The sequence below is a fragment of the Zootermopsis nevadensis genome, unplaced genomic scaffold (genome assembly GCF_977971745.1).
Source record: "Zootermopsis nevadensis isolate Lab colony 2312 unplaced genomic scaffold, Znev_1.0 Znev_ptg000031l, whole genome shotgun sequence".
In the NCBI taxonomy this organism is placed as follows: Eukaryota; Metazoa; Arthropoda; class Insecta; order Blattodea; family Termopsidae; genus Zootermopsis; species Zootermopsis nevadensis.
In genome coordinates this window covers 2,605,782-2,628,974 of record NW_028259163.1, presented here as the reverse complement: position 1 = coordinate 2,628,974, position 23,193 = coordinate 2,605,782, and the positions used below count along the sequence as shown (strand labels likewise).

The window sequence follows — 23,193 nt, the reverse complement described above, 5'->3', positions numbered from 1 at the left end:
CGTGTTAGATCGAAATGCGCACAGACGACTGCGCACCCTCGAGCTATTTAAGTGAACAGCCTGGCTGGCTGAGTTTGATTATTAATTGAGTGGAAAACAAACCCAAACAATCACAGAACCCCACAGCGAAGCTCACGTTCTGCAACCCCCTTTCCGATACTACGTTTTAACCTGCGGACAAATTGAAATTAACCCTGTGATCTGTATATAATGGCTGTCGTTTCAATGTCCCGGTGCGTATCACGAAACGGTGGGACGACAGACGAACACATGTGGCAATGCCACTGTGAAATTCTCACGGGGACGCACACACCGAACACAACAAACAAGCTAGCCTATTATCCAGGTGGCTGTGAACAACGAGACAAACGAAACACGCCAACATTTCTTTTTTGTTGTGCGGGAAAATTAGGCAAAATTTGGTCTGCATGCGGGCAACGTGAAGTTATATATATATATACTTTTATCTGAGTATTTTTCTACGTATTATATACAATAAAAATATACTGATGATAATGTGAAAAATTTGTAAAAAAAAAATGCAATTTGAAACCTAAGCGAGGGTGTGTTTATTTTTCGCACATTTTTGCAAAATTCAATTAAAATTCAATTTATTTATTTACGTGTTTGCCAACAGCGAGAAGCCAATAACAGGCAAACACTGATAATATATATAATAATAATGAAATAATAAAGAAAGATACTACAAAAAGATATTACTTAAACTTATACATGTACAGTATTAAATGTAAATGCCAAGTACAGGCAAACCCAAAATAGAAACAATATTAACACAGTGCAAAATAAATGAAGAGATATAAATAAAAACAAATAATCCACCTAGGGAACACTAATATAATTGTAAAACTTTAAAAAATATAAAAAGACAGATAACGAAGCTAGATCATCTACCAAGACACCTATCTAGATCTTTTCCCTTATTGAGAATGTAATGTATGTCTTCATAAACACAAGGATCTAAGCTTTTTAAAATATTATTGCATATATTTTAAGTTATAAAAATATCAGAAAGGAACCGCTACTGAGGCCCGCACATCTGCATTACACGTCGGTAATCGACGACAAATATATTTTAAACCAGTCAAAGAACAACATAACCTAAAAATAAGGATTTTTGATATGGTCACGTGAGAATGAGGAATTGGTGATAACTTTTCTTTCATAGTTCGACAGGCGTTCGACCGCGCCGTTGCAAAGGACAGGGTTAAAAGACTTTTTCTTATTTCAAATGTCTCCGCGAGCAACATGTTGCCCGCGAGCTGCAGGTTGGACGGGACTGCTTCAGATGTACAGTAGCCACATCATTTTTTCGGAAAAATCTGCTAGCATTCAGGTGTTCTCCAGTTAAACGCTAGTCAATACATCTACCAGTTTTACAGCGAAACTGGACGTTGCGACCGAGAACTGAGATTCAAGCTACGACCGTTCTACCCCCGAGGAAAGTGTTGATCAGAACGTACCCTTAAAAATAATTGGACAGCCTTTAAATGACCACGTTACCGACGAAACTACCTTAGAACTCTGGCAGGATGAAGACATTTTCGTTTTCTAACAAATTGTACAAAACTTCGCAACAGCCGACAACAACATCACGCCTTCCAGCGTGTTTTTTTTTTTATCTTTTCGCCCGTTCCAAGTGACGTCATCGGATGTCTGCAGGTGTGTGTGTGTGTGGATGCCTAAAACTCAGGTCACGTAGTTGGCGCAGGAAGATGAAGGATTATGGTACGAGCGAAGCAAAGACGACATGACGTGAAGGAATGCTGCCGGTATTGTGGCTCCCTGCATCACCAACACCTCCACAAAAAGTACAATTCGTAAAAGAACCTTTCGCGATTATGTATCAACTACTAAAACTACTGGCATTATAGAACATTTTTTTAAGTAACGTTATATTATTCAGCGACTTTGCATCAATCACTGAGGCCTGGTGTTAGCTATTGAAGATGGTTTTAAAAACAACTTTAAAAAATTTATTTCGAGATTCTGTACCAAACACTGTTACCCTTCGGCATAGACTCTTTTCACAGCAGTGGCATAATGGAATGAGAAAGGTTGTTTATTTTGTGATTCTGTATGAACTACAAACGAGTTTCAGAGCTTATGACAGCCATATTAATAATATGGGAAACATTGGCTTGTTTCGCGATGTAGTCACACCAAAACCCCTTCCTACTTTAAAAAACCTGATATTCCTCTAGAAAAAGAAGAGATACAACGACGTAGGAAGTAAAATAAATACACAAAGAATTTTACGCTGCAATACCATTTCTAAATTACAGTTGATTTGATAATTCAATTAGAGGAAAGACAGATGAATAGAATTCGACTTCATAAAACACTTTTCCACTGCTTTATTCTTTGAGTAGCTCTTACAATATGTAATCAATCTGTTCATAAAATGACCACAATGCTTCCCTCTACGTAACCCTTGACCTCATCTAACGTGAATAGGAGGATATCCGAGTTACATTGTATCTTATCCTTACTATGCGATACACGCGTGAGTTCTAGAATGGCACAAGTAACAACGAAATCACTGATTCACTTTTGGTCCTTGTTACAGAACCACAAGCAAAAATACGATTAACAAAATTCTGAATGCCACGATATTAATTTCGGTGCTAAAACATAACTCTATTGTTAAATATAAATATAAATTAAAATTTCTACATCTCTTATTCACGAAAGAATTCCACGATTACAAATTCCAATGATTATAGACTATGAAATTTCATTCAGAAGTGGAATACACACTGTACATTTATTAAATTCCGATGTAAAGTTATGATAAATTGACAGTGAAGGATCAAAGAAACTGCTGATGTCTAAAGTCGCATTATTTTATATGTTTTATGAGGAAACTGATAGCATTATACGGTGAAGTTACGATAGTTTCCGTAAAGGTTCATGAAATCGGAAGCGATTGTGTGTGGATTGGATCCATCTAGCTCAAAGGACAGACTGACGGCAGGCTTTTGTGAACACTGTAATGAAAGTCACGGTTTTATAAAATCTTAAGATTCATGACTAGCTCAGCGACTATCAGCTTCTTAAACGCTCTGTCACTTACGTCAAACGTGTACGTTCCTTACAACACACGAATTTAATTTTATTCCAGATCGAGATAATAATCCATAAGATACACAAAGGCAGAACAAATTATTTCATAATTTTTCATCAAGATCACAGCCCCCAAAATGGTACGTACTGACGTAATTTGACATAATAATAAACGGGGCAACAATTTCTCTTCGAAACGTTGTATTCAGCAGCCGAAACGTCTGTATCATACACGGGCACGTAATAATTCTTCTTAAATATCAATTTAATATGTTATTGGTGATTTAAACACTGTCTGTGACTACTCTTATGTATTTTAACTGACTATACTTCGCTCTCGATTCGAAAAGTTAAATCATTTCCTTTTAATGATTTCATCATTGTTTTTCACGCACCATTCTGTGTTCATAAAACGAGTTTCTCACAATCCATCATCTGCGTCGTTTGCAGTCTCAAGACACGAACTGCCAACCGCTGGCAAGAACTTCCTTGAACTTCACGATCAATCCACACCCACATGATGCCATATATTACTCTGATGTACGTATTTCTCTGTAGATGTTAGAATGAAATATAACAAATGAGAAACGACAGGTTAGGGTTGTCCTGTGACTGCCGATTTACTTCATATATCTGAGATAGTATAATTGCGTCATATTGTGAATCAAATATTAAATTAATTATTCGGTTTCGGTCCGTCTAATCACAATTATATTTAAAATTTACAAATAAGATAATTAAAATATCATTTTGTGTTCCTCATCGAACAATCGATTTACAATTGGAACATCTTTTTGCAACATGTTTCGGTTTCTACATAAACCATCTTCAGGTATAAAAGTTAAAATTATAAACTTAAAACTTAATTACAATTCCTGATATGCAACATATATAAAATTAATCTGGAAGTGAACATCACCAAAAATGTTGCATATCAGAAAATTGTAATTAAGTTTTAAGTTTATAATTTTAACCTTTACACCTTGAAGATGGTTTATATAGAAACCGAAACATGTAATAAAAAGATATTCCAATTGTAAATCGATTGTTCGATGAGGAACACAAAATGATATTTTAATTATCTTAATTGTAAATTTTAAATATGAATTGTGATTAGACGGACAAAACCGAATAATTAATTAAATTTCACAATATGACGCAACTATATCATCTTACGAGAAACCTTATTTCCACCGCGAAACGACCGAACGATATGTCATGCTACAATTTCAGGCCTTGGCGTGGAACTAAATCGCCATGATACTGGTGAAGATTAAGGCAGAACTCACCACCACAGAACCGACCTCCTAACTCCAGACTCCACCAATCGAATTTCTTGCTACCAAAGTCGCCACAGTCAGAACTCAGTTCTAGAATTTCCCGCGTAGCACGAAAACTCGAAGACGAACATTGGCTATTACATCACGTGAGTCACTTGGGCCACTCATGCACGTGCGCAGATGAGGCAAAGGTTACCATACACAGCAGTCACACTGCGGCCTTTCGGGTCGTTGTTCGTTGCTTATTTAATTATCCCCCGAACCCAATTTAGCCCTACCTCCCCCCTCCCCCTCTCCTCTCATCCAATTAATTAACGAAATTCGCTGGTGGTTTTCGCGGATTTTCTATGAAACAGACGCGGCATTGCGAATGCAGTGGATGAACAGACGAAGGGCGTAATAGAAGCCCTTCAAATGTAAGGGGTCTTACTTCTCTTTTTACTTAGTTTCCAATGGCGATGAACTGGATTTGTTCCTTATAAAAGAAATATTCGATAAAGGATGAAACATATTGGAAATATGAGAATTATTAGAATGGTTTCATACAGAACAGTCCTTCGATGTCGCGTATTGTTCAACGACGTTCTCAGGTCTGTTCTCCATAGAGTTCGTATACCTCGATATATTTTCTTGCAAATAAACGCGTAATAGCGGTTAGAACGCTGGCCTTGTAATCATGGGGGGTCTCGGGTTCGATTGCCGGCGGTGCCCGAATTTATAACTTGTGTTGGGCAAGGCCGTGGTCTAGGCAACACGGAGTTTTCCTCCGTGGCATCCCAACAATTACTCCATTCACACACAGAAGAAGGCAATGGCAAACCACTTCTGGATCATCTGCCAAGAACGTATATGAACAGGTCCCAGTCCGAGAAAAGGATGGAAGGATCCTGTTCATATGGACCTGTCCTCAGACAGAACACTAAATAATAATAAGATGAGGTGGTCTAGCGGTTAGAACGCTGGCCTTGTAATCCTGGGGTCTCGGGTTCGATTGCCGGCGGTGCCCGAATTTATAACTTGTGTTGGGCAAGGCCGTGGTCTAGGCAACACGGAGTTTTCCTCCGTGGCATCCCAACAATTACTCCATTCACACACAGAAGAAGGCAATGGCAAACCACTTCTGGATCATCTGCCAAGAACGTATATGAACAGGTCCCAGTCCGAGAAGAGAAAAGGATGGAAGGATCCTGTTCATATGGACCTGTCGTCAGACAGGAGGGAAAAAAAAGTAATATCGTTTTTAAGTCACACTACAAAGAAACACTAACTATTCCCCATACGAAAACTGCGATTTTTAAGAATTTATTATCAGAAATACCCAAGAAACAAGACGGGAATAGCTTAAAAAATGATTAAACTCTGGATATCAACGACGCTCTTCCAACTGCTGAAGTTATATGGCGTCTAATGAAATCACGATGGTGGAAAGATAAGTATTTGATATGGAGTGTCTGTGTACTATTTGAAGACGTCAACCGGGAATTCTCCTCGGAAAACTGAGGAAAACCATGAAAATATTCAGACACAATAACTTTAAGATTACTGTCTTCTGGGTTATAGCACCGTGTAATCTGGTAGAAGTTTTCCAAATCTAAAGAGGTCCTTGCTGCCTTCATCATCGGGCGATTACACAAACCTGGCAGATGGCAGCTGAGGCATTACGATAAATAAAGAATAAAAACTTCTAAAAACGAAACTTCAGTCTTGGAATAAACCACTCTTTTCCACCTGCATTCAGTTTGCAGCATGAATATTTATTTTTAAAAAAATAATTATCTCACTTCCGAGATTTCTTAATGGGTTTTATATTGATTCGTGATAAAATTAAGTTCTGGATTGGAAAACCGCAGATCCATGAACCGCGTCCGGAATTATGGAGGGATCTTCTAAATATTCATATCCTATGAAGACGGCGAAATAATTTGCTTTGGGAATTTATTCAGGGCTACTCAAAACTACATCCTCAAAGGCGATCCAAGCTTCGTGAACCTGGAGAACTACAGTAGCGGTTCAATGCAAATTAGTATTTAAAAACACTGGTTACGATTTCCAGTATTTTATAACCAAAGGAGGACGAGGTGACTTGAGAGAATTACGTAACGAGAATATTCATAATTTATACTCTTCACCAAATATTATGATCATCAAATCAAAAAGGATAAGAGATAATATTAAAATGGATATCACGACCAATAAATCGGGTGCCAATTTTATTCACCCGACATAGGTGGTGGACTTTTGTGAAAACAGTAATGAACGCGTCAAATTTATTGACTAGTTGAGCTTCTCAAAAAAGTCTCTGCTCCAAGAAATTCCATAAGATTACTTCTTCTATGGCTCTCCGGTCCGTATTCGGTCCATGGCCTCCTCAATTCTCCTCTTCCGTTAGGTCCGTCTGACCGAGGCTTTGATCGAGGTTTCGAAACGTCTTCCTTTTTACGGTGCATGATTAAACCTTTTGAATCAGTGGTAACTATATACACCACCTTCTTTAACAATCAATAACTCTTAATTTTGTTTGTGTGTCACAATAAACAGCGATTATTTCCTTAAACAGCGTTAACCATTCAATCTTTTTTAATGGTGAAGTGTTGTGTTTTCTTCGCGGTACGAGCTCTGTTTAAATATTATGTACGCAGTGCGTGTCTCATTATAAACAGCGATTATTTCCTTAAACAGCGTTAACCAATTGATCTTTGTATTGGTGAAGTGTGCTGTTTTCTTTGAGGTACGGACTAAATGTTTAAATATTATGTACGCAATGCGTGTCTCATTATAAACAGCGATTATTTCTGTTTAAATCTTGTCAGTCTAATCACAATAAAATTCCTATTAAATATTTAAATGTTAATTATAGTAATATTTTAATATTTAATAGGAATTTTATTGTGATTAGACTGACAAGATTTAAACAAATATATATTTATCACAATATGACGCAACTTTATCATCTCAGCGATTATTTCCTTAAACAGCGTTAACCAGTCGATCTTCGTAATGGTGAAGAGGTGTGTTTTCTTCGCGGTACGGACTGAATTCTTAAATATTATTTACGCGAGCGTCGGCTTCAAAGGGCTCTTTAAACAGAATATGTTTTATTATACAACAGGATTACGTTCGCCCTGAACGACCATCTACACCTCAAACCAAAAGACGCTGCTGGCTGTGATGGCTGACCGGAGAGCATGAATCGATAGTATAAATCGATTCCTTCCGGAGCAGAAACTGTGCGTTTGGACAACAGTAAATGTCATTCACGGTACTTAGCGGTCCGACGCCGAAGCCAACATTTTATATGCCATAGCACGAGGCCAGAACTGGATTTACAGAAGACAGGGGGTGGGGGATACATCAGATTTGATGGCCCTATTAATCTTCCTACAAGATCCTAAAATAATCACAGTAAAATATCTCAGAAAATCTCACTTTAATTAGAAAACAAACAGAATATCCGTACCCGGACGAGAACTTTTATTTGAACAAAAGCAGACATATCTTTTTTAGACGTATAGTTGGGCCTGTCGTTGCCTTGTACAGTCAGTTATAAAAGATGATGGAACCTACCAGTGATGTCGTATCATCTATTATATGCTGACGAAGAGACGTTTCTAGAATTTCATACTGACTATCAATCTACAGAGACATTAAACACGACTAGAGTTGTCTCATTAATTATTTGGTAATTTAACAACATATTTTCAAATAAATATATAATAATATATATGATGATAAGCCAAACTTAAACATTTAAAAGACACAGTTATGATATATTTTCAGATCCTAATGAGGAAGGATTTCAGTCAGTAAACAATACAGACGTTTATATCAGCACGTGTGGCTTATTTAACATGATACGACTTCATGTTGTCTAGGTCTATTATTACTCAATACTTTAGTAAAATCTATGTCATTATTTAAATTGCATAAACAATTAATCACTGATATTTGATTAAAATAACTTACAGAAAAGGCTGGCATGAAATAACACACTACAGATCGATTTAACACAAAATATTTCCCGATACATAAAGAAATGTTTGTTATAAATGCAACTAATCTTCCTATGGTCATCATAAATATGCCAAAATTTAGTCGAAGACCTTGGGTAAACCGACATATTACATAGCTCTCATTCACGACTATTATGTTTTCCAATAAAGAGTACAGAAGAAGGAATTTGATCAAGATTAATAATATATTATGTGCATAGGACCTAAACAATAAACAGAACAAAAGCAGTACATTCCTATTAATAACAAAGTTAAACACATTCAAATAATTAATTTCACAATATAGTAGAAGTTAACTTCTTCATATAAAGTCTTGAGTACTAAATCGAGTGTTACCAAGTAAACATATCGAGTGACAAACGTACATACGACTTTATCTGCTTACGAAGTCAACACACTAACCTGTAAGTTGGCTGCAATTATTCTCCACACCATAATCCAGACACGTAAGCAACACTGACCCAAGTTATTGTTATTAATTATGACGAATATCCATAATCTTCACCGGATGTATGTTTCAATAAACTTATCACAAATATTAGACTAACGATGTTAATAAACCGTGACTATATAACACTAAAATAAACATCAGAAAACACACTTTCCCACGCTAAGCCGGCACACCGCACTGTCCCAACACGCCATCTTCCACTGCAGTTGAATACCAACTTCACCAACATAAAGGCCCTAGTCTTAAAACCACTAGATGAATACATTTTCAGACCCAAAACAAAATAATTAAATAAATTACACTGCATTTATTTTAAGGTACCATACCAGCAATTTTTTTATCAAAAATGAAATAATTGTATACTGATCCTTCACATTGCAGCCCGGAATCGGTCTCTAAGCGTTTCAAATTATTCGTCGAGCAAAATAAAAAGCCATTCACTACGGGATTCTTTCAGTCCTGAATCCGTGACCCAACTCTGGAACATTCTGATGAATTTTCATTGGACAAAGAGACTGTATGACGAAGCTATAAAGATAATGACATCAGTAGCGTAACTAATTTTTTTAAAGTTGTTAAAGCGTCCCGTGGCTGTCACTCAAAATTAGTTTAATATTTAACCCCGACTATAAAAAGTAAAAAAAAAGGAGTAATATCTGTTCTTTCCACAGACGGCCAAAGATAAATCAGTGGCGTAACTCAAAGCACATCATCACCGCCATCTTAATCAGTAGTTAGTTGAGACATCATCCTTGATATACTACGTCTGTACTTCGTCACTTGTGTAGAAGTTTACCAGCGTTTCAGAGGTCCTTGAAGCCTCCATCATCAGGGAGATGTGGAAAGAGTCCCATGATGATAGAAACGTAATAAGCATAAGATTTCTTAAATAACTCAGCGAACATTACATCCTGAAGAGAGGCATTGCTCTAAGAAGGATTTCTAAGATCCGGTAACGTGAAAGCCACGGACGTCAATAAACAGAAGAATAAACAAATATCTAGTACGCTTAAAATACACGCGAAATGGTTTCATGAACGGGATCGGGTGGTAACACTTCGGAACAGCGCTGTAGTGCCATCTATTGTGAATAATTAGAAACAACGAACATAAACTCTTGACGACCGGATGACGGGGGGGGGGGGGGGGGGGGGGGGGTTGTCGTGAGATCTCAAAAAAGCGCTTACTCAAGGCCAGATGTTCGGCATCACGCTGCCAACTTCACGGAACGAAGCTTCAAAATGTGTTTCAACTATTAGACCAGAGGTACACAACACAAAATAAGTCTAGAATAAACATTTATTTTACTGAAATCAGCTACAGCACGCGAACTTCTGGGGGTTAGCGATTGACGTGAATTACAAACTCATGCTTAGGGCTGCCTGTTGCTGACAGTGTCGAAAAACATATAACACGCACGTGCCATTTCGAGCGGAAGCCTCTACTGCTAACCAGGATATACTCTCGTGACGACGACACAGAGGAAACACATGACTCACGTTCGAATCCCGGACGGAGCACAAAATAACCACGTAATTTAAATTCGTATCAACGGGCTTCATATTAACCCACTGAAGTCGAAGCCCGTCAAAATAAACATTCAGTCCGTACCGCGAAGAAAACACCATACTTCACCATTACAAAAGATCAATCGCTCGTACATAAATTGTGGAACACGTGCAGAATTAATGATTATTAAACCAGGTGACATAACTACCACTGGGCTTTTAAAATGTTAAGTCCACACATTATTTATGACATTTTTAATATTATCATCCATATACGCTTAGGTGAGCCCACGTAATATCTTCTTGTATCTGTTGAAAACTTTATGCTCGACATGCTATGCAAAAAGGTAAAGATTAGTAAAAAGAAAATTTAGCAAACTTTGCCCGTTGTTTCGTATCGGCGTGAAATTTGGTCTTTTACACCAAGCCTAGAATACAGACTGAGGGCGTCTCAGAACAACTGTTGTACTTGAGAGAGATTAAGTCACGGGATGTTGGAGAAAAATACATGAAGAAGAGCTTAATAATTTTTACTTTTCACCGCATATTATTAGGGAGACCAAATCAAGAAGAATGAGATGGGCGAGGCATGTAGCACGCAAATGAAATTAATTACAATGTTTCGTTCGCTAAGTCTGATATAAAAAGAGTAATCACATGAAACAGAATAAAGGAAAATATAAAAATATATATTAAATAAATGGAGTTGGATGCTACGGATTCGATTTGATTGCCTCGGGGCAGGGATTATGAAGGGGTTCGTGTGGAATTTCGTGTTTCTAAACAGAAGGGGATTTTCTTGATTAACTGAGCGACTGTACAATCTCACAATGTGATTACGATGTTGTCCTGCGTTTTGGGGCCACGTGGATTGGACGGTGGATGAAAGCGTTTCGGAGAAATGTAACGTCTCCATCTTCAGGATTCATTATAGTCATCGTCGTAAAAAATCTCAATTCTCACATTTCGCAAGTTAATTTGTCAGTCTGTCCTGTCGGGGGGGGGGGGGGGGACACAGATATAATAAAATTTAACATTTCATCTTTATTCACGTACCAGAATTAAATGGTGAACGAATTACGCTTCATTTGTTTATAACTTAACACGCGATGCGCGGGTAGGATTTCATATTTTTTTACGCTTGGATAAATACAAATTCGTTGGTATTTATGACTGGTTTTATTCTGTAAAAGTTATTATGTCCTCGTATTGTCTCCTCTCTCCAAAGCTAACAAAACCTGTTAAATATAACTGGAAGCTGTGCAACCAAGCGGACACACACACGAACTCCTAATTTAGCACTTTCCTATCAAAAATCATGAAATATTGATCACTGGCACAGAAATGTATACTTGTTAAATAAAAAACCTAATAAATATATTGCAACGAGGATATTTAAATTTAATGTATTAACCTTTAGGCTACTACATGGACGAATTAACATGAATGAATTTACATGGTTTTATGTTTAAGTTCATATTGTCATCAGTAGATTTACACTGTCGCGTACAATACTTTAGAACAGTGGTATTCAACCTTTTTTTGTTCGCGTACCCTCAGATATAATTTATTTTCAACTTTGTACCCCCAAAGTTGTTGGTGTATAATTCAAGTTATACGTAGTATATAATCTACATCTAAAATAAATTAAATAAATTACATTACTGTTTATTCAGTGTTTATCATAAAATAATATTTTTTTTTTAAATTTCACGTACCCCCTAAGAGGTCTTCGCGTACCCCAGGTTGAATACCACTGCTTTAGAACATCACTTAAGCTCAGAGACCTCATATATTACTAGCATGTATCGCTGCACGATGATACGATGATGTAATCGTAGTTAGCTACCTAGATGTCTAGAGCGAAGAATTGTTAGTCACAGAGTAAGTTTGTTAATCAGACAGGAAACTGTGATATTTGAGGTTCTCAAGGCGACGAGTATGAAGAAGGCTGTCTTCTGAGTTGCTACTCAGAATGGTAGAATGTTATCGACGTTTCAAAAGCGCTTGCTGTATCCATCATCAGGGTGATCAATCCCAGTTGATGTAACACACGGAAAAACAACTCAGAAGACAAACATTTTGAGACATGAAATTACTTTATCTATCGATTTATTTAGTTCGATTGACACCTGAGTGGTAAAGTATCGACTTCTCTGGACGTTCGGTAGACAGCCCTCAAGAAATCACTGTTTCATTTGAATTACACGTAGACCTAAATCTGGGGATACTTTGGGAAACTTTTAAGTAAAGATTTAATTCAAGACTAAATCGAAAAGTAACTACAGGACGATTATCATCGACTGGCGAAAAAGAAACTCGAAGCCCCAAAAGACGCGAACACGTACGAAGCCTGCGAGAAGGGGAACGAGATAATCGATATATTCTCAATCGAGGGAAAGCCCCAAGACTATCGAGGGGAAAAAAGATCTGACTACAAAACGTAGAGAAAATGAAGATATTGTATGAAAGAAAAGACGATTTCTATCTGATCTTAAAGTAGAGGAAATGTTGGATCGATTCAAACCAAAATTAATTCCGCCCTGCAACATTTGGTTTAGACACAAATACGATATTTAATCGAAAACCTATCGACAATTTCGGACACGGGATATGAAGGACACATAAAGTTTCCCTATTATGAGATTTTATACACTCAGTACAAAAATTAAGTAAAACGTAGCATTTCAATGATTAAAAATATACACGAAACTTGTTGGCAACAACAATTTACCTCCATAAAAAGCTCAAAACTGAGGTAAATATGCGAAATCACGGATCATAAAGAAGAAGGTTACGGAATAATAAAACGCTCAAATGATCAATTACCGACGTTTCAGAGTTACTTGTTGCCTTCATCATCAAAGTTATAACCACGGAAGAACACAGAAGACATGTATCTCCATTCTCGACGCCGTGAGAACCTCAAATCTCACCAACAATACGTAAACCGAAGTGAATTTCGTCCAAAAGCTTCAAATGACGACCCAATACCAAATTCAAATGTACCGTCAGTCCGTGCTGAGTCCACAAACCACGGAAATATCTAGTAGGCACGACTTATTATACCAACTGTTGCAGTAAAACCCCGAAAGTTACTGACATAAAAGCCGGGCACGAGATACGACAATACGACATGCCAATGAATCTTTCATCCTTATAATCCGCCCCTCCCTACATCTCTACGATCCACCTTAATGATATCCTCACATCTCATACTCGGTCTTCCAAATGACCGCTTTACAAAAGGTTTCCTCATCAAAATTCAACATCGATTTATCACTCAAGTAGACACACGGTTACCAAAAATATTTCTCCATCTTAACACCACCAGTTGATAAAGCTAGGTTACTCACTGCCAAGAGCTACGAGGTATTTCGAATACGAGTCAACTATCGCTCCATAAAAGTAATACAATTACCTTACCTACATTACAGTAGTTTCTACAGGGAACTGGGAGGTGAAATTTCCGTACAACTTAATCAGTGGACGTGCTGTATGAAATACATTGTACGAGGTGCGATCGGAAAGTTTCAAGACTGCGCGTATAAAAAACCCGTACACTTATCTCAGGTATTAAATTCATCCATCACCCTCGAAGTAGTTCCCCTGGGAGTGAACACAACGATCCCAGCGCCGCTGCCAAGCCTGGAAACATCCCTGGAAATCTTTCTTTGTCAACCTGTCAAGCACCATCTGCGATTCTGCCTGAATCTCTTCTATCGTCTCAAATCTCCTTCCCTTTAGCTGAATTTTCATCTTTGGGAAGAGGAAGAAGTCACACGGAGCTTAGAAAGGAAGTTGGGGTCGGTTCTTGCAAGATCTTTGAGCTCCTGACAAACGAGAAGTTGATTCTGCTTCTGGTCCTCAGACAGGATGCGTCGCATGTGGAGTTCTTCCTTTAGAATCAGCTGACAGGTCCCATAGCCTATCCCAACAATGTCGCACAAGTCGTTGATGGTACGACGTCGATCTTCGTGAATGTCCTGCCGAATCTTCGTAACATTTTCGGGCGTTGTGCTCGAAGATGGTAGTCCAGAACGCTCGTCATCATCGAAAGAGGTTCGGCCATTTTTAAAACGTGAATGCCACACAAAAGTTTGTGCACGACCCATTGCGGACTCCCCAAATGCTTGCTTTAGCATTTCATAGGTTTCCGTAGCCGTTTTGGCGAGTCTTTGGCAGAATCGCAGATGGTGCTTGACAGGCTGACAAAGAAAGATTTCCAGGGATGCTTCCAGGCTTGGCAGCGGCGCTGGGATCGTTGTGTTCACTCCCAGGGGAACTACTTCGAGGATGATGGATGAATTTACTACCTGAGATAAGTGTACGGGTTTTTATACGCGCAGTCTGGAAACCTTCCGATCGCACCTCGTATGTACGTCCTATATTACCAAAGTAATTTATCTCAGATGCAAATGTTTTATTTGGAATTTTAAGTGACCTTGGCTGTAAATAACATGCACCCCCTGACGATGTAGTGTAGTTACAGCGAAAGATTGGGTTTATCTTAATACAGACTTTAAACAGTTTTACTTGACGGTATAAATTATATTTGTAATAAATTTTCCAGATTAATAATGTTCTGTGATATTACAACTTTTTTGCATGAAGCTGTATTCACACTACGTCAGAACGTCTGCATCACACTCTCGTCATCTACGTGGTAACTGGTGTAAGCGACATTGGTAAACGACGGCTTGAGTCTTTTACAAAGGCCCCTAAATCTACCATCTTTCCGTCAACTGTCACAAGCCCCCAGTACAGTAGACCACACACACGTATACAGCAAAGTGTACAGAGAAAAACATGAAAAATTCAACAACAGAAAATCTCTGGAGTCCGTCTGGATCAACCGACAGACATGTGGTCGAGAGCCGCGACAGAGCGAAGTCTCTCCGCGCAAGAACGGCGTATGGTTACATGTAGCCGGGTTAAGAGATCACGCCTGCGACGAGATACGAAATGAAATACGACGAAAAATTTCAAAGAAAGGAATTAGATAAAGGAAGGAAGATTAAAAGACAAGAAATCCTTTGGAAATTAATAAAATTAAAAATAATCTTCGTCGTAATCATAATCCGCGTCTATGAATTAGGTTCTTAAACGTGTTCTAAACTTCAGCACCATCTCTGATTTGGTCTATCGGTATTTCTTTTTCGTCGTTGTGTGTAATTTAATGCATGTTTTGGTAATCATTACCGTTCCATCTAAATCCTTCCACCATTTCTGTTTATGTTCACTTGGACTGGGAAACTTTGAGGAAGGTTTTCTTATTTCATTAGGTTTCCTCTTGTGCGCGCTTGCACTGACCGCAGGGACTTTATTTAATTCGTCTGATTATATTTTTCTTTCATCTTCCTTCATCATAAACCAAGTTTCTGAACCGTACAATGAGAAAAGAACATTCAGGAAACTGTAAAATGTTAGTCGAGTCTCCCTGGTTACGTTAGGTTAGTTTAAAATGAAGCGAGAAAGATTGGACGAAGGGAAAATATAAATAAATGAACGAAGAAATAAAATTACGAGATAAAAAAAGAAGGAAAGGGAATAAAATTAGATGGATAAAAGGACACGAAAGATATTAGTAAGAAAGAGAATGATAAATAAGTGAAGAAGACGGAAAGACTGATAACTATGAAACAAATAAAAATTATTATTATTATTTAGTGTTCTGTCTGACGACAGGTCCATATGAACAGGATCCTTCCATCCTTTTCTCGGACTGGGACCTGTTCATATACGTTCTTGGCAGATGACCCAGAAGTGGTTTGCCATTGCCTTCTTCTGTGTGTGAATGGAGTAATTGTTGGGATGCCACGGAGGAAAACTCCGTGTTGCCTAGACCACGGCCTTGCCCAACACAAGTTATAAATTCGGGCACCGCCGGGAATCGAACCCGAGACCCCAGGATTACAAGGCCAGCGTTCTAACCGCTAGACCACCGTGGCTAAAAAAATAAAAATTAAGGAGATATAAAGAAGAAAGAGTGTGTAAAGGATTATGAAAGAAATATAGGATAAAACAAAATGAGAAATCAAATTAACAAGTGAATTAAGAGAGAAACGCTAAGTCTAAGTAATAATTCAAGAAATAAACACAAGCTTTCGTCATTTCGCTGTTTTAGCAGTCAGCTCCGATGGTTCACGCAGTTCTGACAACGCGATAGTACAAACCAAAGATCATCAGATCAAAACGCTTAGAAAATATATATTTTTCTTTTATTAAGAGCTATTCGGATCCACTAAATACATAAACATGACTCCCGGCTATCAAGTACGCCGAAAAGAAACATGCTTCATAACATAGAGCCAAAAACTTTTCCTTCTTCCCCTCGAATTTTACCACGCATATTGTAGCAAAATTTCAGTGTAGAAACATGTCGGCACGAATAAAGTTCTAAAACTCCGGGCCTGTCTCACTCATGTTCAAGACAAAGTAGGTAAAGTCCTCTAAGAGGCAAGGAGTTTGTCTTGCGGGCCCTCTATACTGATATTAGCCATTGCCGGAAGACAAACGGCCCTCAGGAGCCGAGACACATGGCCCGAAACTTAAGAAGACACGATCATAATACAAAGCGGGCTTCGTGCTACGTCACACTTCGCCCTGAAGTAATTTAAGACACTAACAAATCTGAGTTTATGGTGCTTAAGCCATTGTTCAACTTTTTCTTAAAAGATCTCGTAGTTTAAACAAGACCGTCTTTTAATAAGAAACCCTAGGGTACAATTACTTGGGAACAACTTTACTTACAGAACAAAATTATGAGGTGTCTTTACCGAGGAGTTACATGTATCTGACTTGTACTCGGTTCGAATCCCTGTCGACAAAAAACTACCACAAGACAGTCTCCGGTTTATTATGGCATTCGATGCTGAGGACACTGGTTTGAATCTCGGGACAGAATTTTCATTGCTGATAAGGCGACATATAAAATGGTACAGTATCTTAAAATGAGCCGGGATAGCTCAGTCAGTATAGTGACTAGCTACGGGCTGGACGACCGGGGTTCGATCCCCGACGGGGGCAGAGGATTTTTCCTCTAGCCTCTGCGTCCAGACCGGCTCTGGGGCCCACCCAGCCTCCTCTACAATGGGTACCGGGGTCCTTTCCCGGGGGTAAAGCCGGCCGGGGCGTGATGCTGACCACTCACCCCCATCTAGTGCCGAGGTCAAGGAAGAGAGGAGCTATACCTCCACTCACCCCCCAAACGCCTACATGGCGTATAGTGGGACAAACTTTACTTTACTTACAGTATCTTAAAACATAACACGGCTGATCCAATGGAATAAATTTCTACTACATTACACGAAGCAACAAGCTAGAAGGCAGCCATCTTGAAGCAAAGATTATGAAGTTGTACACGGAAGGAGACAGCTTCCTTGTTATACACAAGAAGAAATTCACACCCACGTTTGTTCCGTGAACCGTTTCTGACGAGAAGTTGGGAAAAAAAAAAGTCACACAATGCTTTACGTACGTTTAAGTGGGATACTATACTGAGTAGAAGTTCTTGAAACGAAAAGTTCGTTTCTCCAAGCATAAGAATTCGAAAATAGAACATTCGCAGAGTTACAAACTTACACACGGATACTTTGACACTCCCGTCACTAACGCGTTAAGGCACACCTACAAAGTCGACCCCCTACAGAAGTTGATTCATTACAGAAATATAAAGCTGTGCATTGTCCATTGTCGGATCGATGTGACACAAATAGTGTTCTGGGAGTTGGACGTATTCTCCAGCCAACTGGTTGTCATTACAGACATATTTTATTTTTTTATTATACAGGGTGTCCTAAAACATGTACACGCATTACAATAAGGGATATCAACCTTATTATCGATTCCCATGTGTTGTGTTTACGACGGGAAACCTAGTGTGCTCTACACTTAACAGATGGCATCGCAATATCTTTTCCCATGATTCAGATATTCAAAATGGCTGAGGGTTAATTTATTAAAATTACTTTATTCCATTCACTGGATGTTTGTATACATCTTATTGGGACACCCTGTATATTAATGGCGGATGATGCGGGATTGAAGGTTTATCCTTGCTAATCATCATTCATCACTGCTCCATATCTATCACCCCCCACGCGGTCTCCCACAGCCGTGACCAAGCAGAGGATTATTACACACCCTGTATTAAATTAGAAACTTCATCTCTGATTCTTCATTTCGCTAATATCTGAATAAAGGAAGTTTAATTTTATAATATTTTTTTGTCATTTAGCTAAAAATCCTTACTTATTCAAAATTATTAACAATCTTCCCACCCCCTCGACGCTACGTAATCATGCAGATGAAACAAAGTCACTGAGATCTTCTAAATACAAACCGTTAAAATTTGACGGGTCATACGCTAGGCTTATAAATAAATAAATACCAGAGCGAACGGATAAGAATTGTACGGTGGATGTTCGTTTTACACTTTCTGTGTACTGCATTTCTGTAGATTTGTTTTATCATTTTGATGTGACAGTGCATAGATGGAAAAGAACATAAACAGAGTACATCAGTACCGGGCTCATAAATGTACATCCCTTGAACAAGATCATAAATATGGACTCGCATTACTCCACAGACGTTTCGCGTTTCCTGTGCTAAGTTATACGAGTCTCTGTGAGTACTGTGGAGTGGCAAAGGGAACATTAAGCCTTCTCTAGCCGGCGCCCGAGAGACAGTGGCACAGATCCGCTGCCCAGGTAAGCGTTATGCACCTCCAGGATTTTGAGCAGAATTTGGTTTATTTGAAGCTACTCTCTGCTTCTGCTGTAGTGTATCTTTGCAGGTAGCCACATGGTAATGCTGCATTAATAATCAATGCGATCCCCCCTGACAAGAACTCCCTCTTGAAGCCCTACTCTAAGACACAAGCATAACGCAGTGCGCAGAGATGGGGAGGGAGGGGGAGGGGATTTTATTTGATTTACGTAACGGAAAAAAAAGGCTACCTGAATTGAAATTCGTATTTTGATATTCTACTAACGTACAAGTTCTGAATATTCGAAGTTACAAGGACGGGGAGACCGGATGAAATGTGGTGTGCTAACGCATTCACGTGGCTCGACAAGAACAATAAATGAGACACGAAAAGCGTTAGAATGAATATATATAAATTCAAAACGCGTTCGTGCCTCACTGACCTTAACACCCATTTAATGCACACGGCTAACTAAAGGCTAACTTTACGCAGCGGATTTCTTCTTGACAAGCTCCTAGTCGCCTAGCAAGTTAAGATGTTACCCGCCGCCCAAAAAATCAGGTAAGTACATTATTTTAATTCTAGTTATGAAACAGCTGATGTAACGCGAATATCGCACTGTATTCACAATAACGTTGCTATAAATAAAATGTATAAATCTGAAGAAAAAAAATTGACAGGCAGTGGTGAGTATGCATACCACCTGCTGTAACATTATTATCTCTGAATTTTGGCCACAGAGTTTATTTATGACATTTATAAGATATCGAATATTGTCCCGCAAAATGTTGCTTTAATTTTTTTATTATTTCGAGATTAAATTACTCATTTACGTATGACACATGAAACAAGAACCTTCCGATGACAAAAATAAATGTTCTTTTTTTTTCGAAAAAAAAATAACAATAATAAATAATTTAATTTTTACTCCAAACGAGTAATACAAAGCCTTTATTGTTAACAAAGCCAACACTAAGCAAAGTATTCTATTAAATTTATTATAGAAGAATAAAAAAACAATAATTGTTCGATTGCCATAGAACAAAAAATTTAAAAAAAAACATTAAACAGATAATGTGTAGACTTTAAAACAAATCAGGATACACAAGGGGTCCACGAACCCCTGTTTACATACCAATCACATGTGCTGCCAAGTCTCAAAAATTCTGAGAAAAGTGCAAAAACATGGAATGTGAGCATTTCTCTTGAAAGATCCAGGGGTATAATAATTCAGATACAGTAACACATTCATTCGTAAAAAAAGAAAAAGGTGTTTGGGAATTATTCATGGCTCACCGACTGAATTGTTATGTACACACCCACTCCAAAGTACCTAATTTATTCGAGGGGGGCGAAATGTAGACGGAAATTTCACGACGTCTATTCAAATTTCCTAGGCCAGTGTTCCGAAGTATGACTGATGGTTATGGAAATAGCCAGCAGCTATCAAGTTGTCTGAACTGGGAGTATCCGATATGAAAGTCACAATAAACGGAATATCGAACGAGCAATATCTTGGCGGGAGTCGCTCAGGTGTCTGCAGAATACAAAGGAGATTGGTTACAGACAGACCACTACCATACGTCGTTAAAGAGAGTGACCTTTCAAGCACAGCAGTGTGCACCATCTGAATTAAAAAAAAACAAGTAATTTTGTATACAGGCTGTATTTGTGTTCTGCGATTCTCAGAATAAACAACAATTATTTTTATTAAATATCACCAACCAACAGCTTTCCATAATGGAAACGCGCTGTGTAATCGAGGTACAGATCGAATGTTGAAATATTATTTATATCAACTTCAAATGTTACGTGGTTTTCCTCGGTCGTAAAGAAAATGCTGAGTTCGTACCCAAATTCCACGTTTTTCTGCGGCCCCCCCCCCAAATATTTACATCAAAATTCCCCCAATTTTACATCACAGTCTCACTGTTAAAACCTGAATTCAGTAACAAAACTCCGTTCGCTGGCCCTCCAGGTTTAAGCCGACATTTCAGAAATGTCATCTGGGTGACTAAACTAACTTGTATCAATAACAAATTAACAAAGAAGCCAACGAAAGATACAGCATCATAAATAATACATTTGACAAATATTTTTACCAAAATTTATAAGTTTATAGTTTAGATGCGTCATGTTTGTGTTTAAAATTCAAATATATATTTATTATTCAAGTCTATACACAAACTTTTAAATTGTTGATGTTAAAATTTAAAATTAATATTAATATTTTGCGCCATTCATCGCTATCTCGATATAGTATAGAAGCGCAATATTGTAACATCGAGATAACGATGAATGGCGCAAAATATTAATATTGATTTTAAATTTTAACATCAACAATTTAAAAGTTTGTGTATAAACTTGAATAATAAATATATATTTGAAAATTTATAAGGTCTAAACTTCCTAATTCGTTATTTTTAAAACAAGTTTCGGTTCTTTATAAATTACGTGAACAGGTATTTATTTTATATATTTATATTTATATTTATATTTACGTTTCATATTCGTGTCTTTGTTGTTTAGTTTACTGACGATAATTTCCTGATACGCTATCATACATATTCAAGAATGTATTAAAATTACAATTGTGACTTGTTACGTTTTTGTTCTCAGCCCACACCACAATGCTAACTGCTGTTAATGGACGGAGCCCAGGGTTTTTTATTGCAAGCAAATGGGGAAGAATGGAGACTATGGATTTAATAACCTTAGAAGGTGGAGCTAAAAGCAGAGGATGGTGGAATGAAAAGGACTCAGGGGGGGTGGGGTGGGAAGATGTTGGAAAGGAAGAGATAAATGGCTGACATGAGAAAGGTAGGTGAATGAGACTGTATGAAAATCGACCACTAATTACAATACAGCGAGCAGGATGTAAGGCATAATAGTATTTATAGTAGAGCTTCAAAGCGAACGAAAATAAAGATGTTAGGGGCTGACACTTCATGACCACAAAACTGAATAAATGTATCAACATGCTAACCCTATACAGCCCAATGGTAGCTACAAGCACCACCTACTCTAGTAATTAGGAACTTCAGATTGTATTTATATATTTCGTATGATTCTCACTGTAAACAACAATTATTTCCCTAAACGATATCTTCCAGCTGATCTTTGTAATGGCGAAGCTGTGTTTTCTTTGTGGTACGGACTAAATTACGAAAATTTATTTAGATACTTCATCCGTTAAATGTAGTCTAGTCTCTCCCACTTTTTATTGTGACTCATTTATTTGGCTTCAAAACGTTAAGTAGGGTTATGTTATGTTACGTTATGTTAGGTTAGGTCAGGATAGATTAGGTTAGGTTAGGTCAGGTTATGTTAGGTTACGTCAGGTTATGTTAGGTTACGTCAGGTTATGTTAGGTTAGGTTAGGTCAGGTTAGGTTATGTTAGGTTACGTCAGGTTATGTTATGTTACGTCAGGTTAGGTTAGGTTACGTCAGGTTGTTAGGTTAGGTTAGGTTATGTTAGGTTACGTCAGGTTGTTATGTTAGGTTAGGTTAGGTCAAGTCTCGTAATGCAGAGCTCCTTACGTCTGATCCAAACGGACTAAACATTTATCTGTTGTCGTGTCCTAGACCATTAAATTTCTTCTTTTATGTGACTAGATTTTCACAGAAGTTTTACTGGGTAAGATGGTTGGTACATGTAGTGAACATGGGGGAGATGTTAATTTCATACAGAATATTGGACTTTCCCTTCAAGAGAATAGACCACTCAAGACGAGAGGACAATATTAAAAAGTATCTTAGGGACATACGGTTTGAATAATTGTATTTGATTCATCTGACTCAGGACAGGGACCGGTAGTGGGCTCTTGTGAACGCGGTAATGAACCTTAGGATTGTAAGAAGACGTGGAATTTCATAAGTAGCTGATTGTACTGCTCGCGTCTCTATAAGCACTCTGTTATATGACTTAGTAAAGTTTTACTGGGAAATTGGTGAAGCCCTTTGGTTGTCCTGGTAACGATCTCGGACGTATTTTGTTTGTGTAGAATAACAAGACTAGAAGAGAATTATAAAAAAAATAACTAATGAGATCGGGGAAGAGAGGTGTGTAGAAGTAATGAAATATAATCCTTGTAATATAATTAGCAAAGTATCGGGAATTTACATAAACACCAATTGTGTACTCCCGTC

General features: G+C 38.0%; 1 protein-coding gene across 5 annotated transcripts in view; it reads right to left on the bottom strand.

Moving 5' to 3' along the window:
* heph (polypyrimidine tract-binding protein 1 heph) overlaps positions 1-23,193 on the bottom strand; it is a 543,355-nt gene that overhangs the window by 400,954 nt on the left and 119,208 nt on the right. Inside the window, exon 1 of one of the 5 annotated variants that reach the window (XM_022061199.2) lies at positions 8,777-8,824. The exons of the other annotated variants lie outside the window; for them this stretch is intronic. Coding sequence (XP_021916891.1) covers positions 8,777-8,809 — 33 coding nt within the window. The 5' untranslated portion in view covers positions 8,810-8,824. Of the gene's footprint in view, positions 1-8,776; positions 8,825-23,193 lie in introns of those variants that run through there. 5 annotated transcript variants of the gene reach the window in all.